The 21,410-nt window shown below is 52.2% G+C and overlaps 1 protein-coding gene across 5 annotated transcripts in view; it reads left to right on the plus strand.

Moving 5' to 3' along the window:
- The window catches only part of PLXNA1 (plexin A1), a 433,317-nt gene extending 423,323 nt beyond the window's left edge, over positions 1–9,994 (plus strand). For all 5 annotated transcript variants that reach the window (XM_074340466.1, XM_074340467.1, XM_019713038.2 and 2 more), the window contains 9 exons: positions 451–597; positions 690–849; positions 1,721–1,824; positions 2,142–2,238; positions 2,607–2,797; positions 2,910–3,079; positions 4,372–4,584; positions 4,669–4,819; positions 6,560–9,994. In XM_074340466.1, the coding sequence (XP_074196567.1) occupies positions 451–597; positions 690–849; positions 1,721–1,824; positions 2,142–2,238; positions 2,607–2,797; positions 2,910–3,079; positions 4,372–4,584; positions 4,669–4,819; positions 6,560–6,655 (1,329 nt within the window). In that variant the 3' untranslated portion in view covers positions 6,656–9,994. The remainder of the gene's footprint in view (positions 1–450; positions 598–689; positions 850–1,720; positions 1,825–2,141; positions 2,239–2,606; positions 2,798–2,909; positions 3,080–4,371; positions 4,585–4,668; positions 4,820–6,559) is intronic.
- The last annotated feature ends 11,416 nt before the right edge of the window (positions 9,995–21,410 follow it).

A 21,410-nucleotide genomic window follows, 5' to 3' on the forward strand; every position in this document is an offset into this window, starting at 1 on the left:
CTCCTTTGCCTCTGTCTGTGGGGAGTTCATCCAGAGTGCAGTGCTGGTACCTTGGTCAGGCTCCGGTGACTGGGGTGCTGGGGCATCAGCTGGGGACTGGGGCAGTGGACCCATTAAGGCCTGAGCTGGGGAGACTTCCTTGATATAAACCCCACTTGGCCACATCGTGTTCTTCTCCAACATGCTCCTAGCCCTCCTTGCTAAGGTCCCATTGGGATTTTCACATCAACATTCATAGGAGCAGCAGATCTGTTTCTTAACTTGCACAGTCTTTGTGAGCTCTGGAACCAGAGTTCTACTTACCGCCTTAAAAGAATTTGGAAATGTTGCTCATTTTTCCTAGTGGGAATGGTGCAGAGGCACTGGGAGGGTGGGGGCAGATGGGCAGGGGTGGAAGCCCCTGTGGGTCCTGGCTGCAGCCTGATGCCTGTCCACCTGCCACCACCGCAGGAGTGCGCGGGGGAGCCGCTCTTCATGCTGTACTGCGCCATCAAGCAGCAGATGGAGAAGGGGCCCATTGATGCCATCACTGGCGAGGCCCGCTACTCCCTGAGCGAGGACAAGCTCATCCGGCAGCAGATCGACTATAAGACACTGGTGAGTGCGGCCCAACGCCTGCCCTGCCCCCACACTCCCGTGCACCTGCCCCCTGAAAGGTGGGGGCTGATGCTGCTCCCCTCCCATCCCAGACCCTGAACTGTGTGAACCCTGAGAATGAGAATGCACCTGAGGTGCCGGTGAAAGGTCTCAACTGCGACACAGTGACACAGGTCAAGGAGAAGCTGCTGGACGCTGTGTATAAGGGTGTGCCCTACTCCCAGCGGCCCAAGGCAGGGGACATGGACCTGGGTGAGTGCTCGTCGGCAGCGTGGCTGTGCTGGGGTTCTGGGCAGTGGGCCTGCCAAGGTGGGCAGCCTGAGGAGATGGGCAGTGCCAGAGGGCATGTCTAGGTAATGGGCTTAGCTGGAGAAGTCCCAGCAGGGCCTCCTGTGCCAGGTCAGGCACTGGGCGCGGGTGGAGGACACTAGAGGCCATGGGGTGGGGGGCAACTGAGGAGGGCTTAAGAGAAAGGATGTGATCCCAGCTGGGCTCTGGATGTGGGCTGGCCAGGATGGAGGCAGGTGGGCTGGCGGAGAGAATCTGGGAATATGCTTAGCGGGCTGCCTTGTCCAGGGGAGAGGCAGGAATTGGGGTTCTCACTCTAGGTGGAGGGTGGGCATTAGAGCTGGGGGGTGGCGCTGTGGCTCATGAGCCAGACAGGTGGGAGTACCCACAGAGCTATGGAGTGCCAGAGGAGGCAGGGCAGGTCTGGGGCTGGGGAAGTCCCATGGTAGGTGTGGCTGGAGAGGTGGAGGGGGCACCATGAAGGCTCAAATGCCAGGCTGAAGAGTTGGAAGAGCTTCTTAGAACTAGAAGGCAGGGTATTGTGGGGATGGGCCTGCCCAGGGTGAGGCATTTGCAGCAGCAGGGCACAGGGCTTACCTACAGGGGCATGTGCTTCCTGCTGTGAGCCAGAATGGGAGCTGCTTGGAGGGAGGGAGGGAGAAGGGGAGGGAGAGCCTCGTCCTTTCGTTATCCTGCTGTTCAAGGCCCTGCACTAAGTGCTCCTAGGATGCCCGTGCTCCTTGGAGGTAAGAGGCAAAACCAGTGAAGGAGGGGGCAGCGGAGGCACCTGCCTTCTGCCTATGGCCCCACCCCTCAGAGTTCCCCTCCCCCTCAGAGTGGCGCCAGGGCCGCATGGCACGCATCATCCTACAGGACGAGGACGTCACCACTAAGATTGACAATGACTGGAAGAGGCTGAACACGCTGGCTCACTATCAGGTGACCCCAGACCTCCCACTCTCTGACCACAGCTCGGCCTCTTTTCTTAGGGCTCCAGGACAGTGCAGAGCTGGTGCCCAGGCCCCTGGCTGTGGGTAGTGGCAAATGTCTAGGAGAAAAGGGGATGGGTCACATGTGTGACCTTCCTGGGCCCCACACTGGGTCCATCTGGTTGTCCCAGTAGCCCTGGAGGTGCCCTAGAGGGAAACCAGGCTGAGTGGTGAGGTAACTGGCCTTCAGGCACAGCACTAGGAAGGGCTGGGGTGTCACCGGGGCTCCTGATGATGGATCATGTGTCTCCTGCCCTCTGCCCACAGGTGACGGACGGATCCTCAGTGGCACTGGTGCCCAAGCAGACCTCCGCCTACAATATCTCCAACTCGTCTACCTTCACCAAGTCCCTTAGCAGATACGGTAAGGGACCAGGTGGGGGCAACGGGAAAGGTGCACTGGCTTCGACAGGACGCCTGCCCTGGGCCCCTCTGCAGCAGTGCCGTGCAAAGGCTGGGAAGGGCCACATCAAGGACCATCACTTGGACACTTGGCCCTTCCCTCAATTTGGAGACTGCACCTTTTCCCCTACAGTGCACACCCACACATAGCATGTTACCTTCTGTCCCCTACAACCCAGGGAGGTGGGGTTGAGGACCCCAGTTTTCAGATGTGGAAACTGAGGCTCAGACAGGGGAGCTGCTGGCCCAGGCCGCCACCCAGCCAGGGCCAGGATGGGGTGTGGGTGCTGGGTGCAGTGGGCCTGCCAGCTGATGGCCCAGTACCCGCAGAGAGTATGCTGCGTACAGCCAGCAGCCCTGACAGCCTGCGCTCGCGCACGCCCATGATCACGCCCGACCTGGAGAGCGGCACCAAGCTGTGGCACCTGGTGAAGAACCACGACCACCTAGACCAGCGCGAGGGCGACCGTGGCAGCAAGATGGTCTCGGAGATCTACCTGACACGGCTGCTGGCCACCAAGGTAGGCATGGGTGGCAGGGACAGTGGGGCAGTATAGCCAGCTGCCCAGGTCACCTCGCAGGTGAAGGGCTGCCGGTGGTGCCCTGGAGCTCTGTGCCCTCTCCCGCCTACAGGGCACACTGCAGAAGTTTGTGGACGACCTGTTTGAGACCATTTTCAGCACAGCGCACCGGGGTTCAGCTCTGCCTCTGGCCATCAAGTACATGTTTGACTTCCTGGACGAGCAGGCCGACCAGCACCAAATACACGACTCAGACGTGCGCCACACCTGGAAGAGCAACTGGTACCTGCAGGGTGGGGTGCTGCATGGGGCCAGGCGGGGCACTAGGGCACAGCCAGGCAAGGTGGCGGCTCAGCTACTGCAGGACGCCTGTCCTCCAGGGGACAGGCTGGCCTGGGTGAACGGTCTCCCTGCTGTGCTCAGCCCCTCTGCATGTGGGTCTTCCCGACTCACCCATCTGGGGGGTGTCCACCACCTCCTGAGCTCCAGGTCTGGGTATGGCCTCTGCTCCAACTGGGAAGACTCCTTTTGGTGGGGGAGCTGAGTATATGCACCCCTGCATGCATATGTGTGTTCACCGTGTGTGTCCCTGGGTGTGCACAACTGTGTGCAGGTGTGAGTGTGGTCTCTGTGAGAAACAGGCTTGGCGGGCCAGGCCTGTGCCAGCCATTGGCCGTGATGAGGCTGACAGTGGTAGTGACAGCAAATACTTCGGGACTCTCACCCCCCGAGGTGGCCAGCACCCCACCGCCCAGCAGCCACTGTCCAGTCAGGGTTTTGTCTCCTTGAGCCTCACCATGTACCCCAGTAGCATTTGGCCCTTCCTCAAAGAAACTCCTGTGCCTCTGGCCTCTTCCTTCCTGGTCCCCTGGTAGTCTCACCCCTCCCAGCATGCTGGCCTCTAAATGCTGCCACTTCTCAAACCTGGATGCAGCTAGGGAGAGCTAGTGGACAGGCCTCTAGCTCTTCCTGGGCTGCCTATGGGCCTTGAGGGGGCTCCACAGGGCACCAGGGGAGGCAGCATCGTCTAGGTCAGCACCATGTAGGAGAATTCTTTGCATTGCCAGAATGTTCTATATCTGTGCTGTCTAGAGTGGTGGCTGCTGGCGCGCACTTAACACGTGACTACTTCAACTGAGAATCTGAGTTTTTAACTTCATTTATTTACTGTCGTTTTCAATACTACATGTGGCTCATGGCTGTTGGATGGCTCGGTTGACGGCTGTCTTAGAGGTGGCATTTTGGGCAGAGAGGTCAACTGTCGGTCGGGATGTATGTTCCCTGGAGCCCTTCCTGGGCAGAAGCAGGGGTGCGAACGTGTGTGAGTGCATCTGCACGTGTGACCGTGTGGAGGGACTGCCCTCCCGGAGTGTGTGTGGCAGGACACAGCCCTCACTTACTGCGAGTCCCTACTCCTCTCTGGGCCTCAGTTCCCCCATCTCCATGGAAATCCATGTCCACTGTGAAGGTCAGAGGCAGGCAGGCTGTGAGGCCACTGGCTGGCCCCTTCCCCCTGCTGCAGGAAGGGGTGCTGGGGCCCTCTCTGACTGCGCACCTGGCCTGCCTGCCTGCAGCCTGCCCCTGCGCTTCTGGGTGAACGTGATCAAGAACCCGCAGTTCGTGTTCGACATCCACAAGAGCAGCATCACGGACGCCTGCCTGTCGGTGGTGGCCCAGACCTTCATGGACTCCTGCTCTACGTCTGAGCACAAGCTGGGCAAGGACTCGCCCTCCAACAAGCTGCTCTATGCCAAGGACATCCCCAACTATAAGAGCTGGGTGGAGAGGTGAGGCGCGCGTGGAGGGGTGGGCACAGGCCAAGAGCCAGGACCCCGCTCATATCAAGAGCCTGGCCTGCTGTCTGCCTGCAGGTACTATGCCGACATAGCCAAGATGCCCGCCATCAGTGACCAGGACATGAGTGCATACCTAGCCGAGCAGTCACGGCTGCACCTGAGCCAATTCAACAGCATGAGCGCCTTGCATGAGATCTACTCCTACATCACCAAGTACAAGGATGAGGTGAACATGCACGCCTGCCGCGCTCAAAGCCTCCTGTTCCACACTGCCCGGCTCAGCCCTATGCCAGGCCTGGCTGAGCAGGGCTTCCTCCCAGGGGCCCGTACTCCACTCTGTGTACTCCTCCCTGGGCCTCTGGTCTGGCCAGGCACCTGCCTTCTCCACTCTGCATGCCCCCTGGCCACATTGCTTACTGGGGCAGGGATTTAGTGCTGTGTGACTGCCTGCCAGGTTTAGCAGGGTCGGGCTGGGCTGCAGCAGGTCAGAGAGCATGCTTCCAGTTGGTGTGGGAGGCATGGGGTGTACCCTGGTGGGGGAGCATATGGTAGTGGTTTTCCAAGGTGGATGTGGGCTGCTGAGTGCCTGCTCCCTGAGGGACCATTATGCGATTGATCAGCCTGGCAGGACGTCTCCCGGGTGGGGTACCAGACCCTTCTTCCTCTTTTAGTATCTTTTCTGCTGACCTGGAGTGAGACCTCGGGAGGCCTGCTTGCCATCTGCTTGCACAGAGCTGGGGCTCCCCGAGATGTCTGAGGAAGGAGGACTGACTATGGACTGAGGTGGACAGGGCACGCAGGGCCAGAGAGGCAGGATGGGTGTGGGCACAGCAATTGCCCAGGCCCTGAGCCCAGAGTGAGCCTGGCTGCAGGACCGTGGAGGCCACGAGGCTAAAGGCTAAATCAGAGCTGTGCCAGGTGGAGAAAGCGAGGCTGAGGCAAGGGGCCTGTCACTAGGTGTGCAGGCCTTGGGGAACTTGGGCTTTCCACCAAGTGAGACGGCGCATCCAGGTTTAGAGCCAGAGCGGTGATCTGACTGCTGGATGTCCAGGGTGAGCGGGAGGCAGGAATCATCTAGGTGCTGTGGCCGTGGTGATGGGCCATGGGTGGGAGGGGCCAGGACTTGCTTTCCAACTGGCTATGGGGTATGACTCCAGACTTGAGGCCAAGTGAGCGACAGGTGGTGGGGAAAGATATTCAGCTGAGACTGGAGGAGACTATGAGGCTCTGAAGGTGAGTCCAGAGCAGGATGGGGATGGGCCGAGCTCCGGGACTGAGAGGCAGATGGGGCAGGGGCTGGGTGTCAGGAAGCAGGGCTGGGCAGGTGTCCCTTGGCTGAGAAGGACAAGCAGCAGATCTTCAGTAACCTGGTGATACTGCTTGTGGGTTGGCAACCAACGCTTGCTAGAGGTTCTCTGAGGGGCTCCCCTGTACGGGGGCACAGAGAAGCCAGGGCAGTGGGGTGGAGGGAGATGGCAGCATAGCCATGTGCCGGGGAGCTGATGCGCCAGTGGGAATCAGGAGTACGTGCTCTGGGTGCTCCTGCTTCCCAGGGGGCTGGAAGTAGCAGGCTGAGTTGCAGTGTAGAGGGGGCTTCCAGGGGATGGCAACATGTCCTAGCCAGGCCCTGCTCCCATTGACAAATGGAGAACTGCACCAAGGAGACAGAAAGGATTGGCTATGACCAGAGCCCTGTTTGGGGCTGGTATTTTGGGGGTTGAGGTTAGGAATAGTGATCAGGGAAACTCATTGGTCACACCGGGGTCCTGCAGGTCTAGGCTGAAAACCCAGGTCCCTCAGCTGAGAATGGAAGGAATGGAATTGGGCATCTGCTTGAGAGTCCCTGCCAGCCATGGCCAGCCACATCGTATGCCCCCTGTGTACAACCCTCCAAGCTTCCAAGTACTGGTCTCACATGAGCGGCAGCCCTGGCCAGGCCCACTAATGCCCACACCCGCTTCCACAGATCCTGACGGCCCTGGAGAAGGATGAGCAGGCTCGGCGGCAGCGGCTCCGAAGCAAGCTGGAGCAGGTGGTGGACACAATGGCCCTGAGCAGCTGAGCCACCGGGTCACTGCCCAGCAGGAGATGAGTGAGAGGGCCTGCAAGGGAGGCCTCCGATCAGCAGCCGAAGCTGGGAGGGCCTGGGAAGCAGCCTTCCCCATCTGTGCAGAGTGCCTGTGTGCTCGGGGCAGGCGTGCAGGCCAGCATCCTCCCGGCCCTCCCCTCCCCCTTCCACCTGGCAGGGGGTCCTAGTTCTAACTGGTGTGGGTGAGACAGTGCCTACAGCACCCTCTGCGCCCAGAGCTGCTGGCTCCAGGGCTAGCGGAGCCCAGGTGCAGCTGAGGCCTTCTCGAGGAACTTGGGTGACTGCTGAAGAAAACCTGAGGGTAAGGCCAAGCTCTCCGGGAGCAGGGACCCGGTCTGGTTGTCTCAAGGCCAGAAGGGCCAGGACAAGGGGCTGGGAGGGGTCAGCCTCCCCAGCTTCCCAGGTAGACACCGAGGGCCAGGGCTTGGCTGGCAGCCTGGAGGAGGCTGAATACCAGGTCCAGCCAAATTGAGCCCGAGTCAGTGTGGGCTGTTGCTGCCTGCCTGCCACGTCTGGCACCCTCATGCTCTCTGCTGCGCCATCACCACCATCCTCCGATTCACCGCGTGCTGTCTGCGGCGGAGGCAGGAGTACCACGTCCACCTTGCCCAGAGAGAGGCCCCCAGCTCCCTCCTATGGAAGGGCTGCAGGAAGGCAGTGTTCACAGCTCCCAAGTGACTTCCAGAAGGACTCAGCAACTCCCTTTGTGTCCTCAGGGCTGTGCCTCTGGGAGCCACTGGGGCCTGGGGCTCCGGAGCGGTCATGAGCGCACATTCCCATTATTTATTCTCCACTGCATCCTCTTGGGGCAAGCTCTCCAGCATGGAGCTTATGGGAGCAGCCCTGAATATCCTCTTCTCGCTCTGTCTTCCCCTGCTCTCCACATCCACCTTCCAGCAGCTTCCAGTCTGGCATCTCAGCAGCATTCTGGCGCCTCAAGCACAGTGGGACATCAGGAGGCTGTTCTTGTTTTTTTTTTTAGGGGGAAGAAAGAAATCCTGCTGCACTTAGTTGGGCATCCAGTACCATGGCAGGGCCCCTTGGGCCATAGTTGCTGGCATGGCTAAGCAGGACAGAGTGACCAGAGGGCCTGGTGGTTGGCTCTGTCCACCCTGCTCTCAGTGAGCAAGAGAGAACAAATTTTTAATTAAAAACCTGTACATTATTTTATACACACACAGACACACACACACACACACATTTTATATCTATATATATATACATATATGTATGTATGTATATGTATATGTATATATGGCTCTAGCCTCAGTCTCCAGCCCCAGTGGGGTCCTGTACAGTTGACTGGAGGAGGAGAAATTTTACAGTTTGAAGTAAGTGGGAAAGCAATACCAAGTGGCCATGAAGCAGGCGGCCAGTTTCCCCTACCCGAGCACCCCAGGCCTGCGCCCCTCATCCTGTGGTTTGTCCTGTTTTTGTTTTGATGTAAAAATGAGAGAACCTCTCTCAGGCCCCCCAAGAGCTTCTGGGGCAAGAGGCTGTGGATTCCTGCATGACTGTGCTAGCTTTTAGTCTGACTTGATCTTTTTAAAACTGCAAGTGTTGGATACTAGAGGTTGTTAGACCCCATTTTTATGTTTTTTAATTAATCAGTCACTTGTGAAAGCAGACAAGCGGACCCCCTCTTCAAGTTCACATTTTTGACGGTACTAAAGATTCCCATGGACTTTAAGGGATAGCTAACTGTGGCCAGCCTTGCGCCCACGAGCTTCCTACCTTGGGGTCCCCCCTCCTAAGCAGTGTGAGCCAGACTGCACACCTTGGAGATCAGGTTAAGTGAGGTCTGATCCCTCGCATTGGGGAGCGGCATGAAATCCAACAACTCCTGACTCGGGAAGCTCCTGGAACTGAGCAGGGCTCGGGCCTCCCACTGCTGTGGGTGACCAGCTGGAGCTCGTGCAGCCCCCTGGCCCCAGCACAGCTGCGTGGGTTCATCCCTGGGCTGATGTGGGGGGCCAGAGCTGAGGCTGGTCACTCTAGAGAGCAGGTCATACTTTTGGTTGCCACTGCTTTGGCCTGGATTCCCATTTGTGGGTGCACCCTTGCCTCATATCGGATGCCATCTGGCCATGTGTGGGTGCAGACCTCAGTTTCCCCTAAAGTCTTCCATGGATGTTGGCTTCTAATTGAAGCCCCATTCTTCCAGTTCCACACAGGTCACTTTGGGGCTCCTCCGCTCCTACACTGCCCTCTTTCGGAACCTAGTCGCAACCCCCATTCCTAAGGCCTCCCATCCCACAGAGAGCCGGCCCCCATGCTCAGCTCAAGAGGCTGAATGTGGTGAGGGAGGAGGAGGGGTGTTGCCGGCCCTGCAGGGTGTGCGGCCCACTCCACAGCACACACCTGGCGCAAGCACTTTAGCAATATCTGTTTACATGGGAGCTGATTGAGCTGATTCTAAGCCTGCCGTCTCCTCATTGCAGCAGGTCCCGCACCTTCTTCCTGCCAGGTTGTGCAGTTGGGCTCCAAGTTTTTCTTGTCACTAGTTCACACAGCCCTCCCAGCTCTGGCACTCCAGGCACCCCACCATCACCCCCCAGGCATTATCCTGCCAGGAGTTCTGACCTCAAATTCCGGCACTGGCCTAGGGGATTGTGGGAGCCTGGCAGGAGCCTGAGGTTGGAGCCCCGCTCTGTGCAATGAGGGTGGGTGCAACTGTCCCAAAGGCCCCTCTGCAGTCTCAGGCCTGGGCCACGGCACTGGGTGCTGTGCAGGGGCACCCATCCTGGGTACTGCTGCTATGGCCTGCCCTACTCTGGGCCGCCCCTGGCACCCTTTCCCCCACACGTCTCAGGAGTGCCCAGGTGGCTCATGCCTTGGTCTGGGAGCCGGGCCTCTTGATATACCTCGAGCTTGCCCTGCACTCCCTGACCCAGGGCAGAGGGGCTGGGAGAACCTTGAGACCGAGGGTCCCTAATGTCTTGCTCACTCTTCCTGGTCTGACCTTGCTGAGAGCCTCTGCCCTGGTTTTTCTCCCAGTTCTGGATGTGATGGCTCATGTCGTTGGTGCTACACAAGCTAGAATAGATAAATTTAGAGAGATATTTTTAAGACAAAGCCCACAATTAGCTGTCTTTTAATGCCACAGGGCCCCCACCCAAAAGAAGAGCAATCGCTCGGCCGGCCTGAGCCACCCTTCACCATTGCCTCTCGCAGGAGCAGTGTGGCTGATGGGCGCTCAGCTGCAGACTGTGTAAATACACGGCTATTTCCTATTTTACTGTTCTTCAGATTTAGTACTTGTAAATAATACACACACATTAAGGAGAGATTAAACATTTTTGCTAAAGCTCACGGCTCTGGACTTTCCTTGCTGGGCGGTGGTCTGGGGTGGGAGACTGCAAGCCCATCCCAAGCTCAGAGCAGCGTCTCCTGGGCCCTGCTGGGCCCCCTGCCCACAGGGTGCGCCAGACCCTGAGTGCTGATGGCTTCAGCAGGATGCACAGCAGCAGCCCAGAGTGAGCGCAGGTGCCAATTCTTGGCCTCCAGTGTTTTAGCAGCCCCAGTGGTGTGATGCCTGGGCCAGGATCATACTGCTGCTGCGTGCCGGGAGTCTGCAGGTGTCCTGGACCTCGGAGGCACTTTGAAACCATCTGCTGAGCTTGAAAACACCAGGACCTGAGCCCCTCGGGGTCCAGTTGTCCCTAGGGTGGCCCGGGTACTATATAGCCAATAAGCTCTGGGGACCTGAGCCGTAGTCCTGGGACCCTGCCTCGAACAGCAAGGGCTTAGAGCTGCACATCTCAGCCTTTCTTGGCCAGGAGCACTCTTGTGGGGACTTTGCAGTGGAGGAACCCAGTTTAGGAAATACTGGTTTTTTGGCACAGACCCTGCTGCTGCATTCCATGAAAATTTTGACACTTTCCTAATGGAGAAGGTGTTGGTGCCGCCTCTGCTGGCTCTGGGCCAGTTTCCTCCACAGCGCAACAGAGATGGTCTGTCCTGCCCCAGAGGGTGGGCGCGGGGTCAGATGTGATTGTTTGGATGAAGCAGGCTTGTGTCTTGACAAGACAGGTATGACGCCAAACAGTGTATCTGCCTGCTCTGTACCTGATCTCTAGGCTACCGCCAGGCAGTGACAATGACGGAGGCTGATTGTCCACTTGAGTTCAGCCACTTGTCAGAGCTCAGCCAGTGAAAACTGGGGTGGACCTCACAGTGACATCACCAACATACAGACAGGATGCTGAAGGACACACAGGTGTTGCCAAAGGCCGCACAGTGGTAAGGGACAGAGCTGGACTGAAAGCCGGCCGAAGCATGTCAGGAGGGAGGTTCCCAGAGAGTGCCGGCAGCACTCCGGCTTCCCGTGATATCTCTCCATTCTGCAGCCTCTGACAGCAGGCCATGAATCATAATACCTCCTGCTCCAACATGGGCCTGTCCTGAGAGACGAGGCTGCAGGCATCATGCTCAGCGCCAGGCTCAATTACTAAAAGGAAAGTGTAATCACTATGAAATTGCATCAGAAACAAATTTAGCAATGCTGTCCCATTTGGGGTGTGACATGGCCTGTTCTCACAGCTTGGTCCCCTCTAGCTTTCCAGCTCAATCAGTCCTGCCTCGATTCCCCTTGTTAGACTGCCCAGGGCTCCAGCCCCACCAGCCTGAAATCGGGCAATCGTCTCTGAGCCGCAATCAGCACTCACTGTGCAGTGATCAAGCATTAATTATACAGTCAGTAGTGCGGGAAGGAGGCAGGCGACTGATTGCAGGCTCAGCGGCTCATCGAGGGTATTAAAACCATCAGCTATTAATACCAGGGCTGGCCAGCTGCTCCAAGCAGGGCATTTGGATGGGGGTGTCTGTGTGGAAGAGGAGTGAAGCTGGCCTGTGATCTAGCACATTTGGCTGAGCCCTTTCTTTGTGCCAGCACTGTTAAACCCTGGTGATGGAGCTGCAGACGACAGTGCATGGACTTCGTGAGTAGGGATAAAATAGTAGGCCAGGCTAAATAAACACTAAGCTAACTGCATCGGGGGTACGTGTGAAGAGGACACAATGGCAGCCAGGTCGACAAGGAGGGCCGTCAGGAGAGGGGCAGTGGCGTGGAGATCGAGGCATAAGGAGGAGCGGGCATGGTGGTGTTGGGAAGTGTTCCCTGAGGCAAGGACGAAAGGGGCATGCTGAGTGGGCAGTGTGTGAGGAGGAGAGACCCAGGGTGTGGGCCTCAGGCCTGAACAGGAGCAAGCAGGCTTTTCTGAGCTCCTTGGGAAGCAAGGAGGGCGATATCTGATTTGCATCTAGGTGCTGTGGGCCAGAGACCAGAGGAGGCCAGAGACCACTTGGGAGGCTCCTGCAGACCCAGGGACCTTGGCTCCACTGCACCCCTTTGGGGCCTTCCTGGAGACCCAACAGCATGTCAGACTGTGTTGCTCTGTGGGCACGTGTGGCCTTTCTGAAAGTGGGCTGGGTGAGCGTGTGTGACTTGTTTTGATCTATCATTGGGTTGTCAGTGAAAGTGGCTTAGATCACACCTGGGCTGGGTATGTAGTCCTAGAGTGATGATGTGGACAGCAGAGCTTCCAGCCTGTCTGCGTTGGGCATGGAGCACAGAACAAAGCTTAGTGGTGCCATGGACATTTGGAGAATTGCTTTTGCAGCACAACCCAGGTGATACTGATACAAGCTGGTAGCATTGTCAGTACAGAGGAGGACCTGGGGACAAAGAGAGGTGAGATCCATCACTCGCCCACAGACTCACTGTCAATGCTGGAGCCAGGATTGTCTACCAGCTCACTTGGGGTCTTATTATTTAGTTTGACAAACTGACTTTCCAGCATCATTGCTGCATCCAGCTGAAAGCGACCTGAGAAATACCTGAGCCTACATTCTTTGCTGCATGCCCCTTTCCATTATAAATGACAGAAACTTAAACTGGTTTGAGCAATGAAAAGAACTGGTTGGCTCATATAATAGAAAATTCCAAGTGTGCATCTACCTCCAGGCATGGCTGGATCCAGGGACTCCATGAGGTCATGAGGAATCTGTCTTTCTCCTTCTCTGTCATTTGCATGGGCTTCATTCTCAGGCAGGTTGTTCCCAAATGCAGGCTAATGATGGCTGCCAGCAGCTTGAGGCTTACCAGGTGGGCAACCATGGTGGAAGGAGAGTGCCTTTGGTCAGCACGTGTCTGGATAGGGATTTCATGGGCTAACTTTATGTCATATATCTCTATTTGAACCAGTTATTCTGGCCCATGAGTAGCTCTCATTGGCTAGACCCAGTTCACATGCCCAGTGAGAGGAGGGGTTAGCCCATTTGCACCTTCAGGGTTTTACAAATTGTATTGAACTAAGAAGTCTCATGCAGTTTGTACATTCTGCCTGCGTCTGCAGATGGATCGATTGTCAGTGCCTGGGGCATCCCTGTGATGATCCAATCTCTTCCTGGGAGCCATAATTAATTGCTGACTGCCTACTTTAAGCACTGATAATGCCTGAATCCTATTCACCACCCAGCTTTTGCTGCCTGTGTGACTTGCACAGAGAGATCTGGCCTGAAGCTCTCCACAATACCAGTGAGGCCTGCCAGGTGACGGAGTGGTAGCCAAGGGAATGACGGTGGGGCTGGGGGTGGTGCCACATCTCTGGCCACAAGACGTGATCGACCTCACCCACAAATTGGACTTCAGTGCATTCGGATCCCTAACCTAGAAGGGTTTTTCACAAGAGGACTGGAGTGGGGAACCCCAAGGCTGGGGATGGGTGTGGGGCGGCCTACTGTAGCCCGAGTGATATCTGTCCTCCTCCACTTCATCAACCCTCATCCACCAACCCTCCACCCAACTCACTCACCCATCCACCCAACCGCTGACACACCGCTGTTCCCCCATCCTACCCACCTGCCAGTCTACCCCACTGTCACCACTCGTTGCCATCCACCCACTTCAACTACCAATTCACTGCTCCTCCTTTCCAGCCTCCTAATCGTTCATCCACAGATCCGTCTGGGTTGGGTTGAGGCACGGTCCTGAAGGATCCTGAACGCCACATAAAGAATTTGAGCTTACAAGTATTGGTAAGGATGTGGAGAAATTGGAACTGCTGTGTACTGTTGGGAGTGTAAAATGGTGCAGCCACTGTGGGAAACAGAATGGTGATTCCTCAAAAAGTTAAACATAGAATTACCACATAATCCAGCAATTCCACTTCTGAGTATAAACCCAAAAGAATAGAAAGCAGGGTCTCAAAGAGAACTTTGCACATGCATATTCAGAGTAGCATTCTTTACAATAAGCAGAAGGTGTGAGCACCCCAACTGTCCATCGGTGAATGAATGGATAAGCAAAGTGTAGTCTATACATACAGTGGAATATTATTCAGCCTTAAAAAGGAAGGAAATTCTGACACATGTTACAACATGGATGAAACCTGAGAACATTATGAAATAAACCGGTCGCAAAAAGATAAATACGGTATGATCCGTATATATGAGGTCCTTAGAGTAGTCAAAGTTGTAGAGACAGAAAGTAGAATAGAGGTCACCAGACTGGGGAGAGAGAATGGGAAGTTAGTGTTTAAGGGGAAGAGAGCTTTGGTTTGGGAAGATGAAAACATTCTGGAAATGGATGGTGGTGATGGTTGCACAACATGAATGTACTTAATGCCACTGAACTAGCTGTGTACTTAAAAATAGTTGAGATGGTCAATTTTATGTTATGTATATTTCACACATTTTAAAATAGTAATTAAAATATTTTAAGAGTCTGAGCTTTATTGTGTGGACAAGAGGGCCACAGAATATTCTGGAGCAGGATCACTCAGCTCTTTCCTTTCGCCTTGGTGGTCTCATCCACACTTCAGTTGTAAGGATTTGGTGGCCCCACACCTCTGGCTGGATTCCCGGCTTTGGTTCCACCTCCTGCAGGTTGAACACCTGACCTCCTGCAGAAAGATCCTTTGGGCGCCCCATCCACCATCCCCCTGCCAGGCCCAGGCACAAAGTAAGAGGTTGGACGCTATGACCCATCCGGGGATGGTCTGCTTTCAAGCCCTTGCTGGGCCTGGGGCTCCAGCCTCTGTCTCTCACCTGGTGGCTCTCTGGTGAAACTTCCTCAAGCCCAGCTTGCAAAGGCACCTCTCTCTTCTCTCTTCATGAAACTTGTTATTTTTTTAATGGAAAAGACATTTTAAAAAAGTAGCTGCCATGTCATCACACTAATAAAATTGATATATTTGTGTATCAAATTTTCTCAGTTGCCCACAAACTGCATCTTTGCAGATTGTTTGTTTGATGAGAACCAAGGAGCTGCCTTGTCACACTGTTTTCCATCTCCTTCCTCTGCGTCTACAAATCCCCTTCTGTTTTAAAGCCATTTCTGCTCAGAGAAGCAGGTCGTTTGTCCTTAAGACTGATACAGTGTGGGTGTGAGGTGGCACTGACTCAATCCTTTGCCCCATGTGGCTGGAATACTGGATCTAGAAGCTTGGCTGGATTCCGTCTTCATTCTCCAGGGAACAGGCCTTCTGCTTCCCGGAGCACTTGGCCAGGAGCCCAGACTCCACCCTGCCCTCTCCTGTCACAAGCCCGGTGTCCTACTGCTTCTGTGGGTCCCTCGTCTCACCTCTTTTGCTCCCTGGGTCCTTCCATCTACCTCGAATTTTCCTCTAAATACATTCTCCCATTTTTCAGTTGAAGAAATTATTTAACAGGGAAACTTTATAGCACTATCATAAGTGGGGGACCAGTATCGCTTGTCATAAATCAAAGGCGACTGCAAAAGTAATACAATAAAAGTAAAAATGATATTTATGTTTTAGTAACAAGTGGTTGCCTACACAAAGTCCTTCTGTCTTATAAAGTCACCAAGTGCCAACCAGGCCTGGAGAGACACCCAGAACCCAGATGTGGCTCTCAGACCCTCCTCTGTGCCCCTGACTGAGACTGTACACAGCTTCCTGGTCCCTTGCCAGCAGCCCTGGCAGGAGGTTGGGGTGGGAGGAGAGGAGGGTCCCTGCAATCCCCCAGAGTGAGTGTCCCCCAGCACTTGTACCACCTGGCAGCCCAGGTCTGAACTGGTGATGTCACCTCTGCCTGCCGCTCCTTCACTTGGGTGATCACGGCTCCTGCCCCCTCTGCTTTGCCCCTGGTGTGAAGTTCTCTCTGGGACACTGCTCCTTTTGTGACCAACCGCTGCCTGGGAGAGTCCTCAGTTTCAGCTAATGTCAGGTCTAAAGCACTCACATACCACCCAGAGTGCCTGCCTACATATTTCAGATGCCTGGCATCAGCGGACCTGCCAGGGTGGTCCTGTCCCCATGTTTGTCTCTGTTCCTGCCCTGCCTGGCTCAGTTGCCCCAGTTAGTGCTTTTTGTAGTACTTTTCATTCCTTTTTCTGCTGGCTTCCTGCCATCTCACAGGGAAGCTCCAAGGGCCCTTGCCCCATGCCTACCCGGCCAATGTGTGTCAGAGCAACTGCTCTATCTCCCTGTGGGCCGGGTCTCTCTGACAACAGCACAGCACAGGTGTGAGATTCCTGCCATTCTTTGCATATTTGCAGGGCCTGAAAGGACAGAGGGGAGGACGCAGAAATAGTTTTCAGTCCAAGAAAGGGAGCCAGAAAGGCCTCTTTTCTCTTGCTGAAACAAATTACTTAAAAATACTTTTCAAGACACAGATTTATCTTTAAGTGAGCAGTCTGCAAAAGGGGATGGAACATCCATGGCTTGGAACCCTGGGTCTCATACTTACCATGTTTTCCTGAAAATAAGACCTAGCCAGACCATCAGCTCGAATGTGTCTTTAATGAGCAAAAATTAATATAAGACCCAGTCTTACTTTAATATAAGACTGGGTCTTATATAATATAATACGATATAAGACCGGTCTTATATTAATTTTTGCTCCAAAAGAAGCATTAGAGCTGATAGTCTGGCTAGGTCTTATTTTTGGGGAAACACGGTAGTATTGTGTGATGGAGCAAGCCTCTGTCTCTTCCTCAGCCTCAGTTTCTTCATCTGTAAAATGGAAGAACAATTCTAACAGCCCCTGTCAGGGTTGATGGCAGAATTGTATGATAATGTTTATGTGAAAGAGTAACAAAGCTTATGTTTGAGATACTTGCAGGTATGTTTTCATACCCTGTAAATCGTATTATCCTGGAGAATGGATACTACCCAGAGCAAAGGAATTCTATCACTTCTGGCTGAAGTGCCCACTTCCTGTGAGGCAACGCACAGGAGTGAAGGGGGATTTCTAAACCTCTTAAGTTGCCTCACACGCCAGAAGCAGTTTCAAGATGCAAAGAACGCTCAGTTACCCTTTGCACAGTGGGCAGGGTTGGGATCCAGAAATTCAGGAGTCAGGAATCAGGCTGAGGAAGCTCCTGGGCTGAGGGTGGGGGAGCAGAGTGGTATCCAGATTCCAGACAGAGGAAAAGCACATGTCATAAAGCCAAGGCATTCAGTAAGGACTGAGGCTGAGCAGCAGAGGTGTATGGAGTCAGGGCTGTTGCCCACACTACCCCAGGAGAACCGTGCACTCTGTAGTCTATGCCAGGGGCCTCCTCTAGAGTTGTGCCGGGCACAACTGGCATAGCTGTACAAGGTGGCCCTGAGTGGGTGAGACACTTCCACTGGAGGCTAACAGAGGAACAGATCTCCCCTTCCCTAGTGTCAGGAAGCTTTGCCTTAGACCCTAGCGTCCTCTTAGGAAGAAGGAAGAAAAAGGAGAAAGCACCCTCTTAGGAAGTTGAATTATGACCTAGACATAACATTTTTCCAACAGAGATGGTGTTAAAACACAAGAGATAGTTTAAATAGCACTAGATTGAGATGTTTTTATTTTATTTATTAATTTAGTTTTGGCGGGGGTGGGGGATGTGGGAAGGGAATGGGACTTTATTGGGGAACAGTGTGTACTTCCAAGATTTTTTCCAAGTCAAGTTGTCCTTTCAATTGTAGTTGTGGAGGGCACAGTTAAGCTCCAGGTCCAGTTGCCGTTGTTAGTTGCCGTTGTTAGTTGCAGGGGGCGCAGCCCACCATCCCTTGCAGAAGTCGAGTCGTTGAACCAGCAACCTTGTGGTTGAGAGCCCACTGGCCCATGTGGGAATCGAACCAGCAGCCTTCAGCGTTAGGAGCACAAAGCTCCAACTGCCTGAGCCACCAGGCCGGCCCCTAGATTGAGGTGTTTTTAAAGTTTAAGGTTTTGTTCCTGTTTCCCAGTAGGGCAGAAGCTTGGGAGCAAGATTAGATAAGTCACAGACAATTAAGAAGCTACATTAACAAAAATACCTGAGCAGAGCTGTGTGCATTTTTTCAATCCTAGAGACTAGGCTGGACTCCAGTGCAGAGTGGAGGCTGCCTGCCAACCTCCAGTCCTTGGTCCTGGGGAACTGCTCCTCCTTCCCATTCAGGGCAGCTAACCACTCCCCCTGATTGACACATGACCCCAATCAGAACACCCCTTCCTCCTGTCAGGCTCAGCACATCACCTGAAAGTGTTGAAAAGAGAGAACACTCCTTTACAATTGGTGAGTTTGTAAACCATGAGCTCCTGGCGGCCACTTCAGGAGCCTGCCTAAGAGTGCAGCCAGCTCAGGGGAATGCAGAACCAAGAGATGATAAAGAGAAGAGAAAGAGGTAGAGAGGGGGAGAGAGAGAAATAAAGGGAAGAGCAGGAGGGCTAGAGGAGATGGGGAGAGAGGAAGAAGTCAGTGGGGAGAGGGGTGAGGGAGATTAAACTCCCGGATCCAGCTTTGCCTAAAGACAAGATCTATTCTGGCCTTTAATTACATTAGATAACCAATTCCCTTTTTTCCTGGTTTTGCTCAAATCAATCTGTCAAGTGCTACTTTAAGAGGGCAAACCTGCACTGTTGCAGTGTGGTAGCCACTATCATATGTGGCTACTGAGAACTTTAAACATGGCTAATCTGAATTTGATATGCTGTGACTGTAAAATACACACTCAGAGTAGAATGTCTCTTTAAAATTATTTATATTGATTACATGTTGAAATGATAATATATTGGATAGATAGGGTTAAATGTGTTATTAAATTTAATTTTACTTGTTCCTTTTAACTTTTAAAAATATGGGTACTAGAAAATTTTAAATTGCAGTTCTGGCTCACATTATGTTTTTTTGACAGAGCAGGACTAGACAAATTTTCTAGGAATAAAAGAACATGGTTTTTTATTGTGTGCGTGTGTGTGTGCACGCGCAGGTGTGTATGTAGGTGTGTGTATTGGTGTGTGTGTGTGTGTGTGTGTGTGTGTAGGTGTCTGTTTTAATATCAACTGCTTCTGGGGAGAATGATTTCTGCTAACAAGGGGACTTTTTTGTTTTCTGAATGTGTGATTGATCTGGGCATGCAAGTTTGGGATGAGAACTGGGGAAGAGAAGAAATGTTCTGCTTTTTGTTTTCTATACAGCTTTATTGAGCTGTAATTCACGTACCATACAATTCACACATTGAGAGTGTACAATTCAGTGCTTTATAGTATATTCACACAGTTGTACAACCTGTACTGCAGTAAATTTTAGAACATTTTCATCACCCCTCACCCTTTAGCTTCCATCTCCCCGTTTCCTCTTTGCCCCACCCCCCAGCACCGCTAATCTACTCTCTGTCTCCATAGATTTGCCTATTCTGGACATTTTCTATTAATGGAATCACACAATACGTGGCCTTTTGTGCCTGGCTACTTACCCTTAGCAAAACATTTTCAAGGTTCTTCCATGTTGTAGCATTAGTAAGTATTTCATTCCTCTTTATGGCTGAATAATACTCCATTGTATTGTTAACCTAACTGTAAGAGGCTGAAGTGAGAGGCAACCAGCGTTTATTAGAGATCAAAAGCATAGGCATTCGGGAAGCACTGATTCAGGCAGGGGTGTAACAGTGCTCTAATTAGGCGACAAAGGCAGTGGGTATTTATGAGAAAGGGAAGGGGAACAATTACGTCAATAGAAGGAAGGCATTTCTATTGGTGCAGGTAACATAACATAGTGATGTTAATTCTAAAGAATTAAAACTTTGTTCAGTCCAGCAGTCATATTACCTGTTGTTATTTTGGGGATTTTGCCCTATTTTAAAGTTCCAAAGTGACCTCATTTATATTATTTTATTACAGTATGGATAGATCACATACATACTATTTATCCATTCACCAGCTGAAGAGCATTTGAGTTGTTTCTACTCTGGTTATTATGAATAATGCTGCTGTGAACATTCATGTACAAGTTTTTGTGTGGATGTACGTATGTTTTCATTTCTCTTGCGTAGCTACTTAGGGATGGAGTTGTTGGGTCATACGGTAACTCTTTATTTGGTAGTTGGAGGACTCACCGGACTGCCTTTCATAGCAGCTGCACCATTTTACATTCTCACCAGACAAGTATGAGGGTTCCATTTTCTCCACATCCCTCCCAACACTAGTTGTTATCTGCCTTTTAGATTACAACTATCCTAACGAATGTGAAGTAGTATCTCATGGTGGTTTTGATTTGCGTTTCCCTGATGGCTCCTGATGCTGAGCATCTTGTCATGTGCTTACTGGCTACTTGTTGGCTATATGTCTTCGGAGAAACATCTATTCAGATCCTTTGCCCATTTTAAAATTGGGTTATATGTCTTTTCATTATTAAATTGTAAGAGTTCTCTGTGTATTCTAGATACAAGTCCATTATTAGACGTATGATTTGCGAAAATTTTTCTCCCATTCTGTGGATTGTTTTTTGTTTGTTTGTTTGTTTTTTACTTTCTTGCCGCTTTTTAAAAATACTCAGCTTTTGATAAGAGAAGAGAAATATGATGTTAGGTTCAAGGGTGTGGGTTGGAATCCAGGAAAGACAGTTTGGAGCTGTCAGGCAGGGTGGTGCCTGGGAAAGATAGAGGAAAAGGAACTCTGAAAAACAGAAGTACTGAGTACTTGGAATTGGTTCTTTGGTGATAAACTTGCTATTTCATTTTTAAATTTTTAAAATTGTAATAAAATACACGTAACAAAATTTACCTTCATAATCATTTTTAAGTTCAGTGATGTTTCGTACATTCACATCATTCACATCGTTGTGTAGTTATCACCACCGTCCAGCTCCACAACTTTTTCATCTTCCCAAACTGAAACTCTGCACCCATTAAACACTAACTCCCCATTCACCCTCCCCCAGCCCCTGGCAACCACCATTCTACTTTCTGTCTCTATAAATTTAACTACTCCAGGGCTCTCATGTAAATGGAATCATACAGTATTTGTCCTTTTGTGTCTGGCTTATTTCACTCAAGCATGATGTCCTCAGGTTCATCCCTGTTGTAGCAGGTGTCAGAATTTCCTTCTTCTTTAAGGCAGAATAATATCCCATTGCCTGTATGGACCACATTTTATTTATCCACTCACCTGTCGATGGACAGTTGGTTTGTTTCTACCTCTTGTCTATTGTGATTTGCAAATATTTTCACCCATTCTATGAGTTACCTGTTTTCTCTGTTGATAGTAACCTTTGATGCACAAAAGTTTTTAATTTTCATGAGGTCTAATGTCTATTTTTTTCTTTTGTTGCCTGTACAACAGAGAACATCTGTCTTTTCCTTCTGAAATTACCTTTATTTCATTTCATCCTCTTTTTTGAAAAATAGTTTTACCAGATACACAAATCTATTGAGTAATTTTTCTCTCAGCACTTTGAAGATATTAATCCATTGTTTTATGCCCTCCATTATTACTCTTAAGAGTTGGCCATCGGTTTAATTGTCTTTCCTTGAAG

Source organism: Rhinolophus sinicus, linkage group LG09 (genome assembly GCF_036562045.2).
Source record: "Rhinolophus sinicus isolate RSC01 linkage group LG09, ASM3656204v1, whole genome shotgun sequence".
In the NCBI taxonomy this organism is placed as follows: Eukaryota; Metazoa; Chordata; class Mammalia; order Chiroptera; family Rhinolophidae; genus Rhinolophus; species Rhinolophus sinicus.